Source organism: Anopheles marshallii, chromosome 3, assembly GCF_943734725.1.
Source record: "Anopheles marshallii chromosome 3, idAnoMarsDA_429_01, whole genome shotgun sequence".
In the NCBI taxonomy this organism is placed as follows: domain Eukaryota; kingdom Metazoa; phylum Arthropoda; class Insecta; order Diptera; family Culicidae; genus Anopheles; species Anopheles marshallii.
The window spans coordinates 35447872-35468841 of NC_071327.1; the positions used below are offsets into that span (position 1 = coordinate 35447872).

The 20970-nt window shown below is 39.4% G+C and overlaps 1 protein-coding gene across 1 annotated transcript; it reads right to left on the reverse strand.

Moving 5' to 3' along the window:
• Nucleotides 1-4962: 4962 nt before the first annotated feature.
• On the reverse strand, nucleotides 4963-16760 carry LOC128714468 (netrin receptor unc-5-like). Its single transcript, XM_053809341.1, has 10 exons — nucleotides 15777-16760; nucleotides 14418-14634; nucleotides 11772-11971; nucleotides 11437-11515; nucleotides 10989-11159; nucleotides 10722-10769; nucleotides 9478-9720; nucleotides 6446-6776; nucleotides 6104-6324; nucleotides 4963-5894 (listed from the first exon to the last, which is right to left on the reverse strand). Exons 1-10 carry the CDS (start codon nucleotides 16758-16760, stop codon nucleotides 4963-4965), a joined length of 3426 nt encoding a protein of 1141 aa, XP_053665316.1.
• Nucleotides 16761-20970: the final 4210 nt, after the last annotated feature.

A 20970-nucleotide genomic window follows, 5' to 3' on the forward strand; every position in this document is an offset into this window, starting at 1 on the left:
CCAATTGAACATTCAGATAATTAATGTATTTCTCTTTAGTTTTCGCGATTGACCAACTGGATAATTTACGAATTAGTAACTAACTGAGAAAAATTTGGGATAGAAAATGGACGATAAACACGCAAACTTTTCTTCTAACGATGATTGCAACCAAATTTCCGATAAACCACTTTCTGCTTACGTCATTCAGTTTGGCCAGATTCTAAACTGACAGCAAGGTAATAGTTTGGACACTGATTTTCTTGTCCTGTCCCAAATTTGCTGGTAACTTTTCCAATTAAATTTACGGTTTTCATCCACCTTTGTCCGGTCATTTTCGATAGGACGAATCGTGTTTTCACGCGTTTGAACGGTTCTTGTCAATCTTTCAGTAATTTTAATTTTTTTTTTACAAATGCGTTTTAAGAAAGAAAGAATGTTTTCATATATTGTTGATGCGAAGAAAATACATATAAACTTTACATTTATTCAAATGTAAAGAATAGCCAAATGTCATCAAATGATATGAAATGTTTATAATAATCTAATTGAGAAGCGCTAGTTTTTTTAATTACGTAACATGTAGTTTTACTTGCTAAAATTTATTTTTCTTTAGAACAATTAAAGTTATGTTTAATTTAAAATTCTTTTCCATTATCTCATAACAATCACAATTTTTTTTTAATATTATCACTCTTGATTTCTTTAATACCTCTGGATATTTCATTAGAACACAGGTTTAATTTTATGAAAAAATTTATCTGAATTTAACATAATCAAAAATTAATATTCTTCTTGACACTTCATCACTTAACTAAATATAAGGCATTTTGTTTAAACTTTCCAGATAGAAAGTAACTGAACATACAACCAAAATGGTAATATGGTATCATATAGTTTAACCGTGAAAACGGTTTTCGTTCAACTGTGAAACATGCTTAGCCCATCACTCAGCCCACTAAGGATCCTTGAGCTTTCCAAAGCTTACCTACCAGCACAACAGTACGAAATTTTATCAATCATTTAATGTTTCCCTTGAAAAGCATTCAACACAAAAAGGACCAAACGTAGGATATGTCGCACACATTCCCTTCAGAACATCAACATTCCATACAACGGATGATTGATATTGTGCGTTACCAATGTTGTTCTTGCGTCATTCAGATGCGTGAAACAGGGAAACAGCAAATGGTCCACACACAAAACTGTCAATCTCGTAAAAAGTTCAAACCCCACACAATTTAGCGTGCGTATGCACCATGTTTCATGCCCACGAATGTTCAATGTCGGTGGGATGCTTTACCACGATTTTCTACGTTGGACCAAAGCTTCGTTCATACCGTCCAGCGAGGACGAAATGGCACAAATTCGCCCACAGATAATGTTCCTGTAGAGACGATTTTTCTCACCCCTGGCATTAGAGCTATTTAATCCGAAATGCCACCACATCATCCGGTTATGGCGTTTTTCAACTCGGCCTCAATCGTTCATAGGTATTTGGCGCGAATCTGTATCACTCCAATGTTTGAGAAACGTTCCAAGCCACACAGCAGGATTTCAACAAAATCACCAACAAGAAGGAAAATAATTCCGTTTCATAAATGTGCTCAAAATTTGTGACAGCACCTTTGTGCTGTTTTTAAACATTTTGTGCACAAAAATAAACGTGTTGTTCTGAACAACACGTGATGAAACCGACAATAAAATGATCGCACAAATATTACTTAACAGTTCATTTTAGGTTTTCCTCGTACCGTGGAAAACAAACCGATTTGTTGCAATTTTGTGGTGCTAAATAAAAAAAATACGCTCGATTGTACGAAATGAAAGGCTGTCCAGGACATTTGGTTGTAATAACTCGTAACTGATATGTAGTGCAACTTTCAATCATAGTGCAGGGCAACTATCGATCTAATTAATCGCATTACTGACCACATAGTGCTGGTGCCATCGAGTTCCACTTTAGCCTAATGTAATCCATTTCCGATGAGTAAAGTAACTTCCTCTTCTAAAGTGCGTACCAAGCGTCGGTAAGCATTGCGACAGATTTGCAATGGTCATCAACAAAATGGATCTATTCAAACACATGCTGATATCAGGACACAACGGCAGGATACAAGACTGATAGGTCAACTGAAACGAGTTCAATCAAACATACGACGGAGTTGAGGTCTGGGTGCGATTTGAGTAACATTGCGATGTGTATCCATTGGAATGCAAACACCCAAACAAAGCAGAGGAGTATTGTGTTTCTAGCTATGCATGATCTATGGATCATATAAATCATTGGACGGCTACGAATTATTGCATATTGCGCTGAAAATGCTCCACACTACTTCTATCAATATATTTAAACTCTTTTCTGGACTACGGACACACTTATTTTCGATTACTACACCATTAATAACTATTTCTTGCAAATTTCCTTAGTTCCTAAAGAAGTCACTATGCACCTGTAATTTTGTTTGTTTAACTTGCTTGCTTAATTCATCCCTATCGACACGTGGGACTGATTTCTCGTTAGTGCGATTCCATTTTCCAATATGCGACACTATGGCTTTCATAACTGATCGAAAAGCGAGCTTCAACAAACGGAAATTGAATTTTATTCTAGCCTTGCTGTGGAAGAATCCTATCAGTGAATCTGTGCGTCATGGTTCGGATTTGATTTGTGTCATGTGGAGATATGTGTGGACATGCTGGTTATGTTGGATATGATTAACTGTCATAGACATGAATTTAATTAAATCCTTTACACAGTCATTTCAATCAGCATCACCATGAGATCATGGCTTCTCAAAAATTGTCAAAGAGAACTACCTCATCGTTTTGTTTCAATTACGCCATAATGTATAATTTCATTAGAAAATAAATGCGGAAAGCTTCTCAGGTTAAATTTGGTTGAATATACAATTATGTGTCGGGAATGTTCAATGTTTTGTATTGGAATGTACGAATATGGAACCGAAGAAATACCATGCTCTTTCAGAAACATCATTTGTGTCTTAGTTTGACCCAAATTTCGCTATCAGTTTTAGTCTGCTACTAATACGCACCTCAGTGTCTATGCACCGCTGTGATGTTCGGCAAGGTGACATATCAAATGAATGAGCTCGATAAAGCTTCAGTCACGTATTGGACGTGTTTTTCACGCGAAAGATATTCTAAACATCAACACTTTACACCATCTGTTGAGATAATATCGATACATATCCCTCACTAAGAATAAAAAAAATCAATACCCAGATATCTGAATATCTCTAGAATACCCAAATTTCAGATTGAAACAATATTCAATCTTCTTATGGGACGATAGCTTTCATCGCTTGGCAAGCAATACAAGCTATTCTCGTGCAAAAATATACATCCAGCAGTTTAGTAACCTTTCCAGTATGTTCCGTTGGAAGCTAAATCAGATTTTGATAGTGGATGTTCATAAGACAAAAGCTCACGTTCTTTCAATTATTTTAAACTTCACAACATCTGGTGTTTTGTGTCACCTATGGACGACTATATAGGAAAGCTCATGTAATTCGAGACGACGAGACGAGTTCACTTTTTGACCAGGTGTTGCATGTAGCACGAACAGAATATAAAAGATTTAAAATGGCTTTTGACAAGGAGAGGTTTGTCGTTAGAAAGGAATCGACTATGATCGAGTTGAGTAGTACTATCCTTGTTTTCATCATTCAAGTGACCCAATTTACTTGAAGGTTGTGTGTCAATTGTCAGTTGCTCGCTAATATCTTTTGAGAAAAGAATGAAAAATATCTTTCTTCAATCTTCACCATTCCAATTGAAAAATATTTAATGTACCGAAGGTATTTATCCAACATGGTATCTGAACTCTGTCCGCTGAAATTATCAAAAAACGGTTCTGTGAACGAATAAATTTGCGCACGAGAGTACATACGGTGAACCACAAATGACCAACGGACCGGACCGGGTCTAGATTTGAATGATTTCAATGCTGGTATCCACTACGACCAACTGTTCATTCGTGTGCGAAGATACCACACGATGGATAATCCACATAATTTTGCTGCTCCATTACGTTTGTTTGATTAAGCTCTCCTCGTGGGAACATTCATCATTCAGGATAACTGGAATGGTTAGCAGCTTGGAAGTATTTTCCACATTAGTGAGACTGCAGTGTGGATTGTACACATAGGAGCATAATAAAAGAAGTGTATGTACCACAAACGATGTGGGTTCTGAATTAGGGATTCTTAAACATTCAACTAAATTACAAATTCGTTCTACTTACCTTTCATGTGATTCATCACATTTCATCACGCTTCAGCTGTGCATTGAAAACTCGCGTTAACCAGTTGTTTCTATACCAACTTTTTATTGTTCCTCACAATCAGTCTTTATCAATAGAGCTACGGAAACGAGGAGGACCGTGGGAAACAGAATCTTATCCTAGATCGTCGTGATTCGGTACAACTTTTATTTTAATATGTACAACTCAAATAATGCACTGCTGGTGCCTCAAATCGAGAGCGTTAATCTAATTTGAACGGTGATAATAGCTACATTACGGCATACATGGTGTCTCCTCTTCCAAATCTTCGGTTATTTGGCATTTTTATGAAATTCGACAACCTAACTTGAGGGTCTTTTCGATGGAGTAATGTGCACCTTTCTGTTCGTTCAGAACAATCGCTACGTTAATCAACAACTGGTGACGTGGTGCTATTTGTATATGAGTGTGGGATTCTAGTACTAAGATGAATAGGTTTATTCGCTATATAATGGCCTCGGTTTGGTTTTGTTTTCGCCTTGCGACAATTTCTAACGTGGTGCGCAGCTAACAGTAACTTTTATAAGGGTTGGCTTTGCTTTTCGGCTTTTGGTTAAATAATAAATGTTTCAATGAATGCACACATGTACCATGGAATCATGAGGACACATTTGCACATGTCCGAGTTACATCTCCTACAAGGTCATCAGCTTCTGGAGAGCTCGTGCAATGTACTATCACGAGAACGCCACCGACGTGATAAGCACTTTGGCACCGTTGTCCTGCTCGGCACCTAGCTCCAATCGTAAACAAGGCATCTCATCGGTCAATTTGTGCAACAAGAATTCACAGTGCAAGATCGCCATATTCTTCCAGATGTGATTGAAGGGGATCTTCTGGATAGAACACTCGGTCGCCGTCGTCCACCCGCCTGAACAGTTGATCCGTAGTGTCATCGCTTCTTTACTGTTAGCGAAGTGGAACGGGGAACTCTGTCCGATCTGGAAGTACCCCAGCCGCGTTTCTATTCCACTACAATGTTCCAGAGCACTCGGGTAGTCCTCAAGCACGTAGGCGCGAATATTGAAGTCTGCTTCCGGTTTTCGAACAGGACCGAACATTACGATCTTCAGCCGCTTGGTGACGGTCACCTCGGGTGAAAGACTTTCTCCACCGAGCAGATACTTGCCGAGCTTCCGCGTCATGATGTACGCATTGTGCTGGTCAAGTTGAATGTAGGCCTGCGGACTGGGAACGTCATTCTCTGATGACGCAATCTTTTTCCAGCAGTTCGTCACTTCCTCTTTATAGAAGAGGGACACCTTCCAGCTGGCAATATCCTCGGCGCAGTGCGGAACCTTGATGATGAGCGGTTTGGAGAAATTACTCTTGGCTGGCCCACACACAATGGTGGGACTGATGTGAGTGACCTGATTTTCGACTAATATCGTATCTTTGGAGTCGTACATGACGGCTAGAAAAACGTTTATTCTTAGCGCCGTTGGGATGGCTCCCTCGGGGATCGAGAGCGATGTTTGCAAATGCTCCAGCTCCAACCAACCCCCATCCGAGGTGACAACCTGACGAGCAGAGTTCGATTTGTACATGGCTTCGGACGAACTAGACGTATCCAGGGAATCCGTCGTAGCGATAGCGTAGGTTGAGTTTGCTGCTCAGGTAACGAAACCCCACGATGCGACAAAGACGAGAAGGAAATTGAAACCATCAATATTATGACAACTGGCCAAAGTTTCTCATTAATCAGTCAAATTGGACTGTGGACGAGGATATCACACGGAAACGGATTCGGAAAAACACTTCGTTTGGAACCACAAGAGAACATTAAAAAGCTCATTTCAATTGCAATACGACACTTACATGTGTTTGTGTTGGACGTCCCCGATAGAGATTCGGAGCTGCGATACTGACCCTTTTGAGATTGGATGGCAGGTGACGACGTTATCTGACGTTGAAGGTGACTCTGTTCGAGTGAGTGATACTGATGGTAATGATGCTGAAGAACCACTCCCGTCCCAGCCTTCTGTTGATGGTACACGTTCGTACCCGGTTCGTCCTTATTTGACGTCTGAATCGCTTGCCTGGAGAAATGACCGTGACATATCAAGACGGATAATGATTGAGCACAATACATGCCATATGGCTCGTAGAGTAGATTCGCATTCCTGACGAAATATCAGGCGATTTGATGAAATCACTTACATCGAGTTGAATTGCGGTTCGTCGTAGTGATGTTCAGATGTGGATCTGGTCAGAAGTAGCGGAACACTCTGACTCGGTATCTTTGGGGCTTCCATGGTGCTTCCATTTGAGTATTCGTAACCATTGACTCGTATATTGATGTCCGGCGGGTTTGAGGTAAGCGTAAGCTTCTTTTGAAACTCGTGTGTGTAAGTGTGCTGATCGGGAGTCGTCCGTGTGATGGAGTACGTTGGTATCTTCTGCCGATGTCGCATATGCAGCAAAAACACCAGGAATGTCAAACAGAGTGTCACAATGAACCCGAGTCCGAGATAAAAGATCCAATCAGAAGCTATAACGGAATGTAACAAAATACCAACAAGTCAGCGATGTTTCGAATATTTTTATCAATGTTTTAGTTCGTGTGTAGGGTTATGGTACTAGCACAAATTTACTGAATATTTGCAATGTTGTATTATTTCGTTCGGTTCTAAGACGACTAATAATCTTAAATATATCAGAAATATTCTGTTCTAAAAACAACTGCAACTTGTTAGCTAAATGATGCGAGAATGAGATGATGCGGTATGATATACTTAACTATGGAAAATGTATGGAAAATGAGCCCGATTACAAGATGGCCAGTTTAAAGTGGCTTTACGTATTACAAATACTTACACGAAAATAGCTACATACAACGACCATTTGCATTGTGCCTCCATACCATTGCACTAAGTACGTCATCGAGCAAAGGAAGTTTGGAGGCAAACCCATCGTCGAGCATGAAAGCTTGCTTTGAAAAATGATTTCAGCATTCCATCACCGTTGGCACCGACGAAAACTCATTCATCGGAACCAACGATTTACTTTTCGCTCTTCAAGTTCTCTCCAGGAATGTGGAACATAGGTGTAGTAGCCACTTAAGCTTCTTGAGGAGCATTTTACTGCTTTTGAAGTGATGAATGTCCTTACTGAATGCATCTTTGAAGTGGACATCCGACTATTGAAGCACAAGTCCAAAGTTGAAGAATGTTCAAGTAGACCAACGAAGAATCATTCTAGTTTCAAAAAAACACTTTGACTTCAAACTTATGCAAAGCTGATGGCAAAATTTGAATTATCTGACGACTACAGTTCTGTGTTAATAAATAAATCAAGTTTACTGCATTATGGCCGTTTTTGAAATTGTGAAGAACAATTCCGCATGTCGTATTTGATACATCAATAAAGAAGTTCCAACAAAAATAGATAGTTTGTGTCATAATGAAACATCATCGATTACAATACTATCGATTATATTCCCTGAACACATATTATCAAAGATCGGTTTTACTACATCCCTACAGGTTTTGAATGAAATGTCACACACACGCAACAAAACGTATAAAAATCTGTTTCACTTACTTCGTACTGCCAGCAACGATCACATAATAGCCGGATAAATATTCCCCTGGCGAGTAATCAGTGCGGTTATTATGATTTTCCGCAATAAGAAGAGATTTCACCCTTCTTCATTCACGCACCAGCATCGTGAGACCATACCAGAACCATATAGATTCCGTATGCCTCTTTCGTTTTCCTCAGTGCAGGGGGAAAAGCGAGATGAATGATTATGTTTATTGTTGATGCTTTTGAAAACTGCGTCCGCAGTACTTCTGACTTGACTGATGCCAATGCACCATAATGCTAAAAGGTACTTGGGATACTACCGAAACACTACCTAACAGGCACGGGCAGGGATAGGCCGCACTCAGGGACGTCCTTTCAGAGCGTTTTCCCTGGTGAATAAGCAATGGCTCAGATTGGCTCCATTCATGACCGATGATTACGGTTGGTTGAGTGGAGCTTTAGTCAATATGCAACAAAGTTTGCTGTCCTGTTCTTTCTGTTCTTACATTACTGCGACGATAGTGCGACTAGCGTCGGCATTTGTTTTTTATACGCTTAGTGATTTGACTTTCTTCGACAAACTATCTAAATAATTTTATGAATTTAAATATCACTTTCTCTATTTTATTACTTATTGAATATTTATTGCATTAATTCTGTCAACGTGGTAATATACACAAATGTTCCGCATTAATATAGGAGTACTCAAAAGCATGCTGCAGGATGTGAGCATCCATATGTTTTGTGTTTTAAAAGTGCAAAAACTGTCAGAATAATGATGCAAAGCGAATATCCACATAATTTGAATTTCTCTATCATTATCATACCATTATGGAAGAGTAGAATGAGATCTACGGGTCCTGTATTTCACGCCCATCAACTGCGATGCAATGTCCCTCAGGGGCATTTAATATGGTCTGTAACTTGATATTGCACAATGCAGCCTATTTCCCCTTCATAAATAATACTTTACCATCCTCGCATTCCCAACGCGTCACATGATGTGGGATCTTTGTATCACAGCTTGACATGCATAACGCGCGTAACGTTATTTATTTGTCCGATATATGCATCGGAAAAGGTCTTCCGGAAATACCGCTGAATCCACGATGCCTCAAATGTCTAGTTAATTGGCATTATTTAAAATTACCCTTTCTAAGCCATTGCGTCGGTTATAAGAGATTTGTGAGAATAAGCCCATATTAACAATTGTGAACCAGCCATTTGTGTAGTTCCTATTTCGTTTCCACAATCAAGGTTCTTTCACTATTGCATTATTTAGTAAGGAGTTTTAAATAGCAGTTTCATCTTAATATTCAACTTGGATATGCCGAAAGGTAAATGTTTCATAAATAAATGTGGAGAGGGTAAGAACATTTTGAGCGAAGGAGCGTGAACGCTTATCACGAGACAGAGAGTGTATCGGGGAGATAAGCGGCTCGCGTTTCCTGACGAGGATGATTGATTTTAAAACTGATCGTGAGTACACGAAATACAGTAGTAATGATTGTTCAAATTTTGGTATCAATCAATTCTTTCAATCTTTACATACATAATGTTTCAACGTTCCATATGCTAATCTTTTTTAAGAATTTCTAAGTAAGAACTCTGCCTCTCTCAAAGTCTGCCAATATAAAGAACTTAAATATATGAAACGCACTCACCTGTGTCATCAATTCTGCATTCGCCACCACGACAAACGATGGTTTGAACGTCCTTCCCGTGACAGCCGTAGGCGCTGCTCTCCTGCTCGTTATGATCTTCCATAAGAGCTGCCAACTGTTGATGATGCTTCACAAGTGCTTTATCGTAGTAGTCCATATTTTGCGTGCGGCAGATTCGTCTCCTTGATTGGGTGCATTTGTTAGTGCACGAGCTCCATGCAGACCATGCGGACCAACGGCGTACTGCAAATAAAAGCGCCGAAGAATGACCAAGAAGTATAACCAATTAGCACATTTTCCTTCCACATGCACTGTCTAACATTTAAAGATAGTCCGTTTTCAATTTACAAGTACGGATTCCAATCTTTTCATCTTTTACAACACTATGACGAGTTGAACGTGTATACCTGTATAATCCTTTTATAATCAATACCTCGACGACATGCCTAACAATGAACCGTAAACCTTCCCTGAATAACGAATTTACGACAAGATGCTAAGAGGAAACCAATTTCATCGATAAGAATCTTTGTTCGATGCCTACTGTTCGTGATTGCAAACTCTCTCTCTCATGCTGTTCCTTGCAAACACGCCATAAGCATCAAGCACGGGAGAAGCCCTCAAACTACTCCAAGAATTCGTGTGATGCAAATTCCAAAAGTGGTTCTTGTCCTTTGAATGCCTGGGACCTTGAGCAACCAAAATTTCATCACGCCAACACCAAGTCGCTATTGGTGAGTAAGAAGTACCACAGCATTCTTTAGCGCGGACTACTATCAGTTCTGTTCCTAGACTTACACCTCTAAATTTCAAATCAGTAATGTATAGAGTGTTGGTGATCCTGGAATGTCTATAGGATTTGAAATCCAGTTAGCAGCTGCTTTTACACGGTAACCTTTAGAGTGCAAAACGGTTCCTAGTCACCGTTCAATACACAATTTTCGCCATTGCAATAAGGGGGTAGAGATTCAGATGTGTACAAAGTGGACGTAACAATACTTTTTTCAATTTATATTTCAATACAATTAAGACGGATATTATTTTGTACAAACATGCATTGGACGCCATTTGTCAAATCGGCATCGTTAGAGGATAGATTGGAATTTTCAAATCTAGTCATACATTTCAATAAATAATACGTCGAAAATAGTAGTTCATCTTATAATAGCACCTTGTGCACTATTATTAGTAGTTCACCTTTTAAATAGTAGTTATAAATAGGTATCGTCTATTCTATTACTCACCAAATGCGTTATCCTCAAACCCATTAGGAGTAATTATTTGTGTGTCTTCTGGATGTGGAAAGTCGATCATTTCCCAAGCAGCATAGCAGTAGTTTGGCATATGGTAAATGACAGGAATGGAAAAATAGTATGATAGGCAAATATAAGAATTGCTAAATTGATTATCATAATAAGCATTTCCAAAAGATGATCAATCACTCGCTTTACTACGCAAATAGTATTTATCTAACACTTCCGAAGGAAAGAGATATTGTTACACCATCTTACCCGGACAAGTTACACAATCGGCAGTTTTCTGTTGATTCGGCCCTACGCAAGGTGCTCCACCATACAGAGGAATGGGATCACTACAGGTACGTGTACGCTTCCTTCCTTGGGCTGGTTTTCCAGGGCAACGGCACTCCAGCCAGGCACTCCATTGACTCCATCCTCCGTTCACTGCAAGCAAGTAACAAGGATGAACAATTCCATCAGACGTGCTCCATATCCGAGGAAAATTCTCGTTGATTTTAATGTAATATGTATTCATTCGTTCCCGCTTCATTTCAAACAAAACAGGTACAAATGTTACACTTTAAATGGAATGCAACGAAATAACAAAATATGGTAGAAAATTTACAAAATTGCTGGTGTTGTAACATGATTGTAACATGATAACATGAGTTTAATACATAATTGGAAAGCATTAAGTGCAAACAACAATTCTTCCTCTTACCGAAAACGATCAGCTCGATTGATTCTGATGTCCTTTTTCCAGCAATGTTCTCCGCTACGCATGTATAATTTCCTATGTCCTTTTTGGTCCCAATCGAACAGCATAGTTTCGTCATCGTGTTTCAAACGTTTCCACAATCCCACAGTAATGCGTGTTGTTTTAGGTCGATCGGAAATGAATACCAAAACAAATGTCCATTAACGGATTTGCACATTTAAAAAGTACAATCGGGTAGTAAATATGACACCCCCTTGCGTGGGAATCATTCCAGCTTGACACAATCATAGGTATAAGGGAATTTCTGAATAATGTCGCATTATTTAAATATTTCTTACCTGAAGATTTAAGCTTGTTATCACAATGTTTCCTTCAGTGGTGAAGGTCAATAGAGAACTTGATGTAACGGTGAAGTTATTTTTCAACCATGTTACCTGGGGCTTTGGATAACCCTTTGGAGCGACGCACCTAATTTCCAACTTTTCTCCAACTTCAGCACGAATTCTGGTTTCCTGTAGTTCGAAGTTTTTCTTCAAATCTGCAAGATACAAGTCAAATAGTAAAACTAGAATAGCCACAACAATTGCAAAGAGCTACAGTGAAGAAGCACACTTTAAAAGATTTTGGTAAAACCATCCAACACAATGTATATGAACTTAAAACTCAATTTTCGTATGTGGTTCTTCATAACATGCAGATACAAGTGAATCATTCCGAGATGCTTCGTTTTTTAGGCTGGCGATGATTCATTCTCCTTCACCACGATTCGCCAAATATTTTTTTCTTGCTGGTAGAAGATGTTCAAAGAAAAACATGCCATAAATTAATGTGTCATGTGTTTGGCGTTTTATGCATTCACGAATTTGTTACACTGTGTTGCGCTCTTGCTTTAGGACACTAAGAGACTTGATCTTCGCCAACTCATTGTCTGTATCTTCAAATATCTTTCTATTCGCATGAGCTTGATGGAGTTGTATGATGTCGTTTGCTCAGTAGGTCTTATTTAAAAGAACAAATATTCAATTTCAACCCTACAACACCTATCGCTCACAGACGCTCGCTCCATTAATGAAACGTCGCCGTCGGAAGTATATGGCGTCAAGCGAAACAACGTGACGGTTTGTTCCCGAACTCCGTGACTTCCGTAGACATAACCTACAGGAAAGGTGAACTGCTTTCGGAATGAACAACGCACTGTAAACGCACGCAGACAGTGTGATATTTGTTTAGAATTAGACCCATGGCAGACCCCCATTTGATACCCGGCTTGTGAAGTCACATCTTTCTTCACCGTAATAGTTGTTTTTTATGCCCATGCGCTTTTCACTACGCATCCCGGATATGATTTATGACCCTTGAGACAGCGAATAGCATATGGACTCGCTTAGGTTCTTCTTCCCGTGCTGTTGGTTTGTTTTTATAATTAAGCAGTTGTAACATTGTGGTCTGCCGAATACAACATTCGACTCAATCGAAGCAGTTCATCATCAAGTTTTTAGGTACATGTTTCGTTAAGGAGCGCATATGCTGCACCATCCAGAGGTTTCGAGTCTTGAGGAATTTTTATTACCAATTTGTTGAACCATGTGTAGGTGATTTACAGAGACGAATGACACAAATATGGTATTATTTAGCAGATTCGATTGAATTTTGGCTATTCGTCGTAAAGCTGAAATTAAACTTTCAAGCTTGACTTGATGCGAAAAAAATAAATTATTACACTATGGGCGTAAAAACAAACCCAGAGGGATAGTTTCTGATGTTTGAACACAAATACGCAATGTCAAACAAAGTCAATAATAATGTTAACAGAATGTTTGTTGTATCTGATGTTTTCTGGCTTACGATTCGTACTTAAGACTCCTACATAAGACGTGTTCTAAATTCTTACACCAACATTATTCCAACCACTACATTTATTCTTTCAATAACGCTGTATCAAGTTTCTAATGTTGTGGTATATTAACTGGAATTGGTTTCGTTTAGTATGAACTCCATTGATGGAAGTCTCCTCCAAGCCTCCAATGGTTAAGACTTACTGCTTAACCCCTGCGTTTGTTTTCAGCTAGCTGTGGAGTATTACACCGAGTGCTTTTTATTTCCAATCGTATGGCTTCATTGTTCAGTGTTACCCTCTAAACGAGTATTTGCTTGATACTGTCTACAAAATTCAAATTTAACAAATGAAACCTTAAAAACGGTTTAAGATGTAGCAACGAAAAACGCGTCGGAAGCAGATGGAAAATGATTCCCCATCCTGTAACACAATTCCGGAAAGCATTAACCACACATTTTGAATGCTTGTAACCGCAACCCACGAAAGCCTCCAAGTACAGGGGTTTAGATGTGGTGGAAAAATAACACCATGATGAAAATACATTCTGAGCAACCAAGAACACACGAGAAATATTCAAATTACAAGCTTTCTGCCAATGAGTCATGCCAATTTTATTATTCGTACTGTTCAGAGCAACATATGAACAAGGAAAATAACATTGAGCAACAAACAGAACATTGTTTGATGATCAATATTATTTTTAAGTTATTGGCAAGCTTTGTGTATGTCTTTCTATACTATGTATCACTATCGCAATATTATGTACAAAAATCGTTAAATAATTTTGATGAAACGTGCAATTTAATTCCATTTTATTATCTGCGTGGGGAAATGATGGCTGTTAGGGCTTTATAGCTTTAGACATCAGACTTTTCTACAACTTTATTATTCATTTCTTTTATAAATTTACCATCACTCGAGCCATGAGCTAGAACCTATTCAAAGAAGTACCGCAATTAACTAAGGCGCTACAACCATTTTGTAAGACTTTCACTCTAGCTCATTCGCTTCAAATCGTTTACCTGTTTTACGAGGTGACTCACCCACCCTATTCAACAAGTGATGCATACTTTTAAAGCCTCTTAGTGCCCTTGTATAATTTAATGCTTCTCATCCGCTCCTTCACACTACTGACAAAAATACTTACACGCAACAATAATCGAGGCCGGTTGGCTGACGGCTTTTCCGCGAGGGGACCAGGCGTGGCATTCGCATTTGAACGGTAGCTTGCCGAAGTACTCGTACACCAGGTCGCGGGATATTGTGGCCGTCACTTCCTGGAAGTGAACCCCACTGTGAGGGTCTACGTGCGATTCTTCGGTCGAGGGAGGAGGCTTGATACTGCCACTGCACTTGAAATGAATCTAAAAGTATCAGAGAAAAACATTTATACTCAAAACAGAACCATTTCCATGTGGTACATACACACGCATAAAAGCGAAGTAAACAAAATCTCGGCTCCGAAGCTGTCCGTCCGTCCGTCCGTCCGTCTGATAAAATTTATCGCTACATCCTGAACGCTGAATAAAACATAACGTGTCCAGCGATGGCGGTCGGTATAGTCCTCTTAAAAGGATTAGGAATCCTATAAAGCGATGCTGGACGCAACGTCTTTCTACACTTTCTCTCAATCGTGGAATCGAACCTTTCTTATTCAAATCGCCAGAACAGGGTGCGTTGGTGCCATCTTACTTCCGATCTGCTGTTGTTTGCCACATTCGACATGCCACTTTGAGAATCAACACAGCTTTGCGCTGGTCGGTCGCTATAAGCCGTCACGATAAAATATTCATGAAGCTAAAGATGCTCGTAACCCGTAAGTGGCAGCAACAAAACTACCAAACCGAAGGCTTAAATCGAGTCAAGAGTAACACTTCTTTGGCGGTTTTTGCTCCTTCAAATCCCTCAGCAATTCTGCCAAGCATATCGTCATAGCAGAAGTGACAAGAAAATATAAAATATTAATGATTTTGCATTCTTCCGCTGTCTACAAAGAATTTCCAGTGTGTTTACTCTATTCACATTTGCCATTATATATTTTTTTTTAATCTGATCATCAGATTGTCTACCTTTCAAACTAGAAGATCATTTGGTATAAACTTTTTTAATTATTGCTGTTTAACTATCAGGAAATATTTCCGTAATAGGACTTTCAAGCCAAACGGATAGATTGTGTTTTTCGAGTTTAATATTATGCGGAGTAGTAATGAAGTTGGAAGAGAGAAATAATGAAGACTTTGAATCAACATAATATCTTGAACTTATTCCTAGCTTCAAATGCACCTTAAAGGAAAACAGTTATCCTAAATACAGACCATTGAAAAGAACAAACTGGTCATCTGTCAATGTGCGTTCTAAAAGGTATTTTTCAGGAGACAAAACATGTTCGTCAGCTAAATTTCATCAAACACACCTCTTTTATTGCTATTTCATGTACGACTACCCTCTCAGATTGCTTCTGTGGTGCATAAATTAAAACCGCTTTCCATCATCTCCCCTCACTAACCTGCAGTGTGTTGGCTGCTTTGCACTTCAGGACGGCCGGCTTGCTCCGGATCACATAAGTACTCTGGGGCTCTACCAGGAAGTACGGCGCCTCCTCCACCTTTGACGCACCATCAGCCTTTCCACCGAAGGTGCCAAACGCTTCACTCGGTGGAAGCACATCCTCGCCATATGACACTTCACTGTCATCTTCTTCCTCATCCTCCTCTTCTTCGTCGTCCTCGTCATCCTCGTCGAGTTCTTCTTGTGCATTCGATTCCACAGCACCCTCCGTATTTCCCCTTTTATAATCATGCACATTTTTCGAACCCTTCCGATGTTCATCCTCTACACCGGACGCACCATTCGACGAGGACGTAGATTTCCCGCCAAAAAAGTTGTCCAACGCACCCGAATTGATTATTTTACCATCCTCATAATTATCACCTTCGTTCTCTTCTTTGCTTGCAGCGTCATAGTATTCGTCCTTGGTAGCGTCAACAACGTCATCATCTACAGGAAGCCGGTCGTCGACCATGCGAGCCGCCTTCTGGTCACCTTCATCCACCTTCGTAACTTCACGTCCTGGTTGACGCCGATGATGGGAAAGTTTCATTTCCGCTTGATTGTTTTCCGACTTATCGACCGCATGTAGTTCATCTTTCGCTTCCTCGGATAATGGGATGAGTGTGTCGAAGTTTTTTCGTGGTTCCCGTTGATGTGCCCTCCCAGACTTTGCATCGGCTTGAATGGGGTTTCGAAGGGGTTGCGACTGATGTCGATTGATAGTCGATCGCCCGTGGCCATTGTCGTCGAATGACGGTGATTTATATTGTTCCACGGCAGTAGCTTTACGTATTTCGACACCAAACGGCAAAGCTGTGGGTAAATTTTTGACGTCCGTCCGTCGATGATCTCCGGTTTCCAGACCCCACACTCCGATCAGTCCGACAATGCAAATAAAATATAGCTGAAGGAAATGTGGTAATTTGCATGAAACATTCATTGTACGGACACAGAAGGTGTTTGAAGCAGTTGGAGATATTCAACAGTGTTGTATGCTGTAGTGCTGTACAAGGATAAACGTTTACTTCTCAGTGAAGACGTGGTGCTCTATCGGTGAAGCATCGAATAATAGATCACCGGCGTAGATCTGGTCGCAAGACACGATTGCTGTTGATTTGGATCATATTAAACAAACGTTTAATGATTATTTGGCAGATTTAAAAATTCGTCTACACCTGCTTACGACTGGTAAGTACTCTTACTAGGGTGTGTGCCATATTATTATTGCGGTAAATCCTGTTGAAGAGAAATATGAGATTAAGTAGAGATTATTTTCTAATTAATGATATCTTCGTTCTTTCGTCTTTAAATAGGGTGGTCAAGTGTTTTACATGCTATTCAAATAATTGTTTATAAAAAAGTACATTCTTTTTCAAGCTACGCAGCTAAATTAAGAAAAAGAAAATTTCGAAAAGACATAGACGTAAATGTTTGAAGAACCGTGTTACTAGCACCTAAATACATCGTGAGGAAGGATTTCCGAGGCAAAGGCCAGAGCAGTAAATCGAAAGCATTCAAACCCAGATTATGAACGCCATTGCGATTTCTATTGAGCGGCATTTCAATAGACTCATTGTATGGCAATTTCTTAGTCAGTAGTACTAACTGCATTTCAATTGCTTTTCAGTTTTAATATCCGTTATTGAAAATGCATGGTTCTACGCTGATTAAGAATCATTTCACTCGCTTATTAAGAAATCGAGAAACGCTTCTTGCTTTTGTGGATTTTTTATGCGTCTTCTCTAGGAAGGAAAAGCCACTTTCTCTGGGTGTTTTTGCAAACAAGACAGCAGCACTCAAGTGAGAACTCACTTTTCCAAGGATTTTCTGCAGGTGTTCAGCTCAAGTTTTAATTAAACCATACCCGCGTTATGAAAGCATAAACGCATTGCAAAGCGACTTTTATTACTTAATCTTAGTACTCGTCCGCATGGTGCATCCGGATGCTATTGTGGAGCTAAAAGTTTATTGAGGTAGAAATAATTTACTTCTTGCTTACTTTTGCCCACATACCTCGACGATGGCGATGCGTCAGACCATATTTCTTGCCTGTAATACAATAAACTCCTCCATTTGAGGCTTTTCTCCAAATAACGCGCAATCTTCCACAAAAACCCGCTGAGAAAGATGCTTAAACCGCTTGACTAATTTCTTCGACCGTTCTCAACAAGACGCAACTTTTTGTGGCACATTTCCAGCGGCATGGGGTCGGCTGCGAAGGAAAATCTTTTTGCAACATCAACAATGCAGCTGAGACGCGGAGAAAATGCGGGAAATATGTTACTAATTTTTCCGTTGCGGTTTACAACTGTCTACCGTTACCGATGCCATTCTGCGAGTGTTCTGGTGGAAGCAGCACTAACGCTTGAAAATACGACGTAAACAGTTTTGTCCTCCTAGTACGGTCCAAGCAAAGGATTCAGAGCCTACTACACGTGATAAACCACGCTCCTTTATTCTTTGCTACTGTATTGGACGTAGTTGTCATTGCTCGCCAAAGAGCTTTAGTTCTTTTTGGTCTTTTTGGCGGTTTTAATTATGCGAATTACTTATAATTAGTTTTCCATTATGGTTTCATCGTCACTCTCACTTTTGGCTTGGGTACGTCACCGGAACGTAAAGTTAGCTTAATGAAAGGTTATTGAAGCGTTAAGCGGCGCTGGCTGTTACGGGGTTGGTTGACATTTTTCCGTCATGGTTGTTTACTGTTTTCCTTTCATCTTAACTCCTCTTTCCGGGTTGGTATGGTCCGGTGCAGGATCGATGGGTTGTTTTCTATTTTCTCTAGCAGTTTGCTCACTTTTTGTGTTTGGTATTTGTTCTAGCAAGGATCGTGTTATGGTTGAACAGAGAGATGCATCGTGCAGCCTTTTTCCTATGTGCTTTAAACCGTTCACACATACGTTTCACTATGTACGTCGATCGTATATTTTTTGAAGTGCGAACTATCTTCATTTAGTGTACCGTACCACCGTTTGAGATTCAATATGTTTGCTTTCAATGGGAGGAATAGATTAAAATACATTAAAATGCATTATTCTGCTTGAATATAAACACAACTGTGCACCCAGGTGGTCAGAATTAAATGCTATGTTATGTCAAAAGAAAAGCTTATTTGTCTTTTAAACTAATATTCATACGGAACTAAATCTACAAAACTTTGTGTAAAACCGAAAGCTCAAGAATGTTGTATTTCTTCTAACATCATATTCTATCATTTGGTTCGCACCAATGTACCTAATCAAGGAATCCAAACATCAATTCCGTTTCTCGGCTTGATCCGCGATGATGTTTAAATTAAAGCCATGTCCAAAATAAGTGTAATTTAAATTGATTTTTCCTTTCGATGCCCATTGAGCAAGACTATATAAAACAAAAGCTGTATTTCTATTAAATCTTGACTTGCAGGTGGCTTCAAAACCCTCCTCAAAGTAATTTTCGGTAGATTTCCGAGAAAAGTTGTCGATGTTTCGTTTGCTTTCATTTGCCAAAGGCTCACAATTGCAAACCGGCATCACCTCCTAACACCTAGCTTCGTTAAAACGAGCCCTTAAGCTATCGATTTCGATTTGGCAATGCTCCATATTGCTCGGTCGTTTACAACAACACAAAGACCAACTTCATGCTGGCAGTCCTATCTCTATTCCTGATAATGCTTTTCCAATGCACTTCCACAAAAAGTCCTTTAGAGGATGAACATACAACGGAACCAGCAAGGAAGATATGCTTTTTCTCGTACGTGTGCTCTCTAAGCTTAAATCACAGATCCTTAAAGAATAATTTGTTTCATAATGGGATCAACAGTCACATGCAGGGACTAACTCCTTATTTGCTACCTTATTTCGAATGCGCACACATTTGCTGCACTCAAAACTAGTTGCAGGCTAGCATAACAAAAAACATTTTAGACGGTGAACTAAGAGCTGCTGTTCTTGCTGTACTCGACACGAGGACACTTCAAATACGATCACCAAAGCAAAAGGGAAGCAAAGATGTTAGTTAAGCTTGAGAAGACAAGTGATGTCCAAAAGTATTTAAAGAAACCTAAGTCCAGACTATGAAAGGATTATTTCTGTCCAGACACATGCATTTTCTTTGGCGATTTTTAGTGTTGGAATCCGTTTTTGAACTAATGCGTTGGACTCAAAAATACAAGTTGAAAAACTTCGTTAAATTAGGCATCTTTCCTAGTAAGTAAAGTGAGAGTTTAATAAAACCGTCGGCACTAAAAACTCATCCACAACAGCTGTGTACGAAATTTCAAGATAAGTTTTCGTTACGAAAAATGGAAAAATTGTAATTTAATACTATGAAAAATAAATTGAACACAGTTCTGCTACTGCATTGCTGAAGATAAGACTGACTGCGCTAAAAGTAGGCCTATGAGCGACTTAAAACATGCACAAGAGACTGTGGTCATTTGCCAAGAATGCTATGCTTCAACAAGAACAATCGATGTTTTCCTATCCTTCTTTCCTCTTCCAGCACTCTCATTTTGACGAAAAGTATTTCAACAACAACTCACGCGAACTTCTATGAAAAGATGTGCAGAAGCGAAAAAGATTCTCGTCGACGAAGAAAATGGTCATAATTTGTTTCACAATTCGTCAGATATAGCCCAAAAGTTTTCTACAACATTGAGAAGACTGTAGAGAACACGTAAAAATGGACCATTGAATTGAAAATCGAAACAGATAAAACTGAAGATACTATGACCGACCCAAAAACAAGCGAACGAAATGGAGAAAATACAAAAAATACATGGTGCAATAAACTTTCCCAAGCAAACTGGATGCTCTTCCCGAGTAGTCTTCTAGACGTTATCCTTATAACGTTCGAGGCAGAATGAGAATGAAGGCGTGCGAAGTTGCAAAGCGAGCCTTTTCTGAAGGTTTCAGTTTAAATCGGTCTTGCCAAGAAAACTGTTACTCTAAACAATACTTCACAATTCATCGTAAAAATTAGGTTTCGATCGTTTATTTGCGAAAACTTTGCCAGAAACCGTGAACGAAACAGTGAGTACACACAGTTTCGTTGCTGTACTAATTTCAAAACTATGGATTTCATAGCTTCTTCCTTCTTCCTTCATTACTGTAATGTTAAATTGTAAAGGTTGATGAAGACTTTCTAGAGACATGGAATAGAGTTCC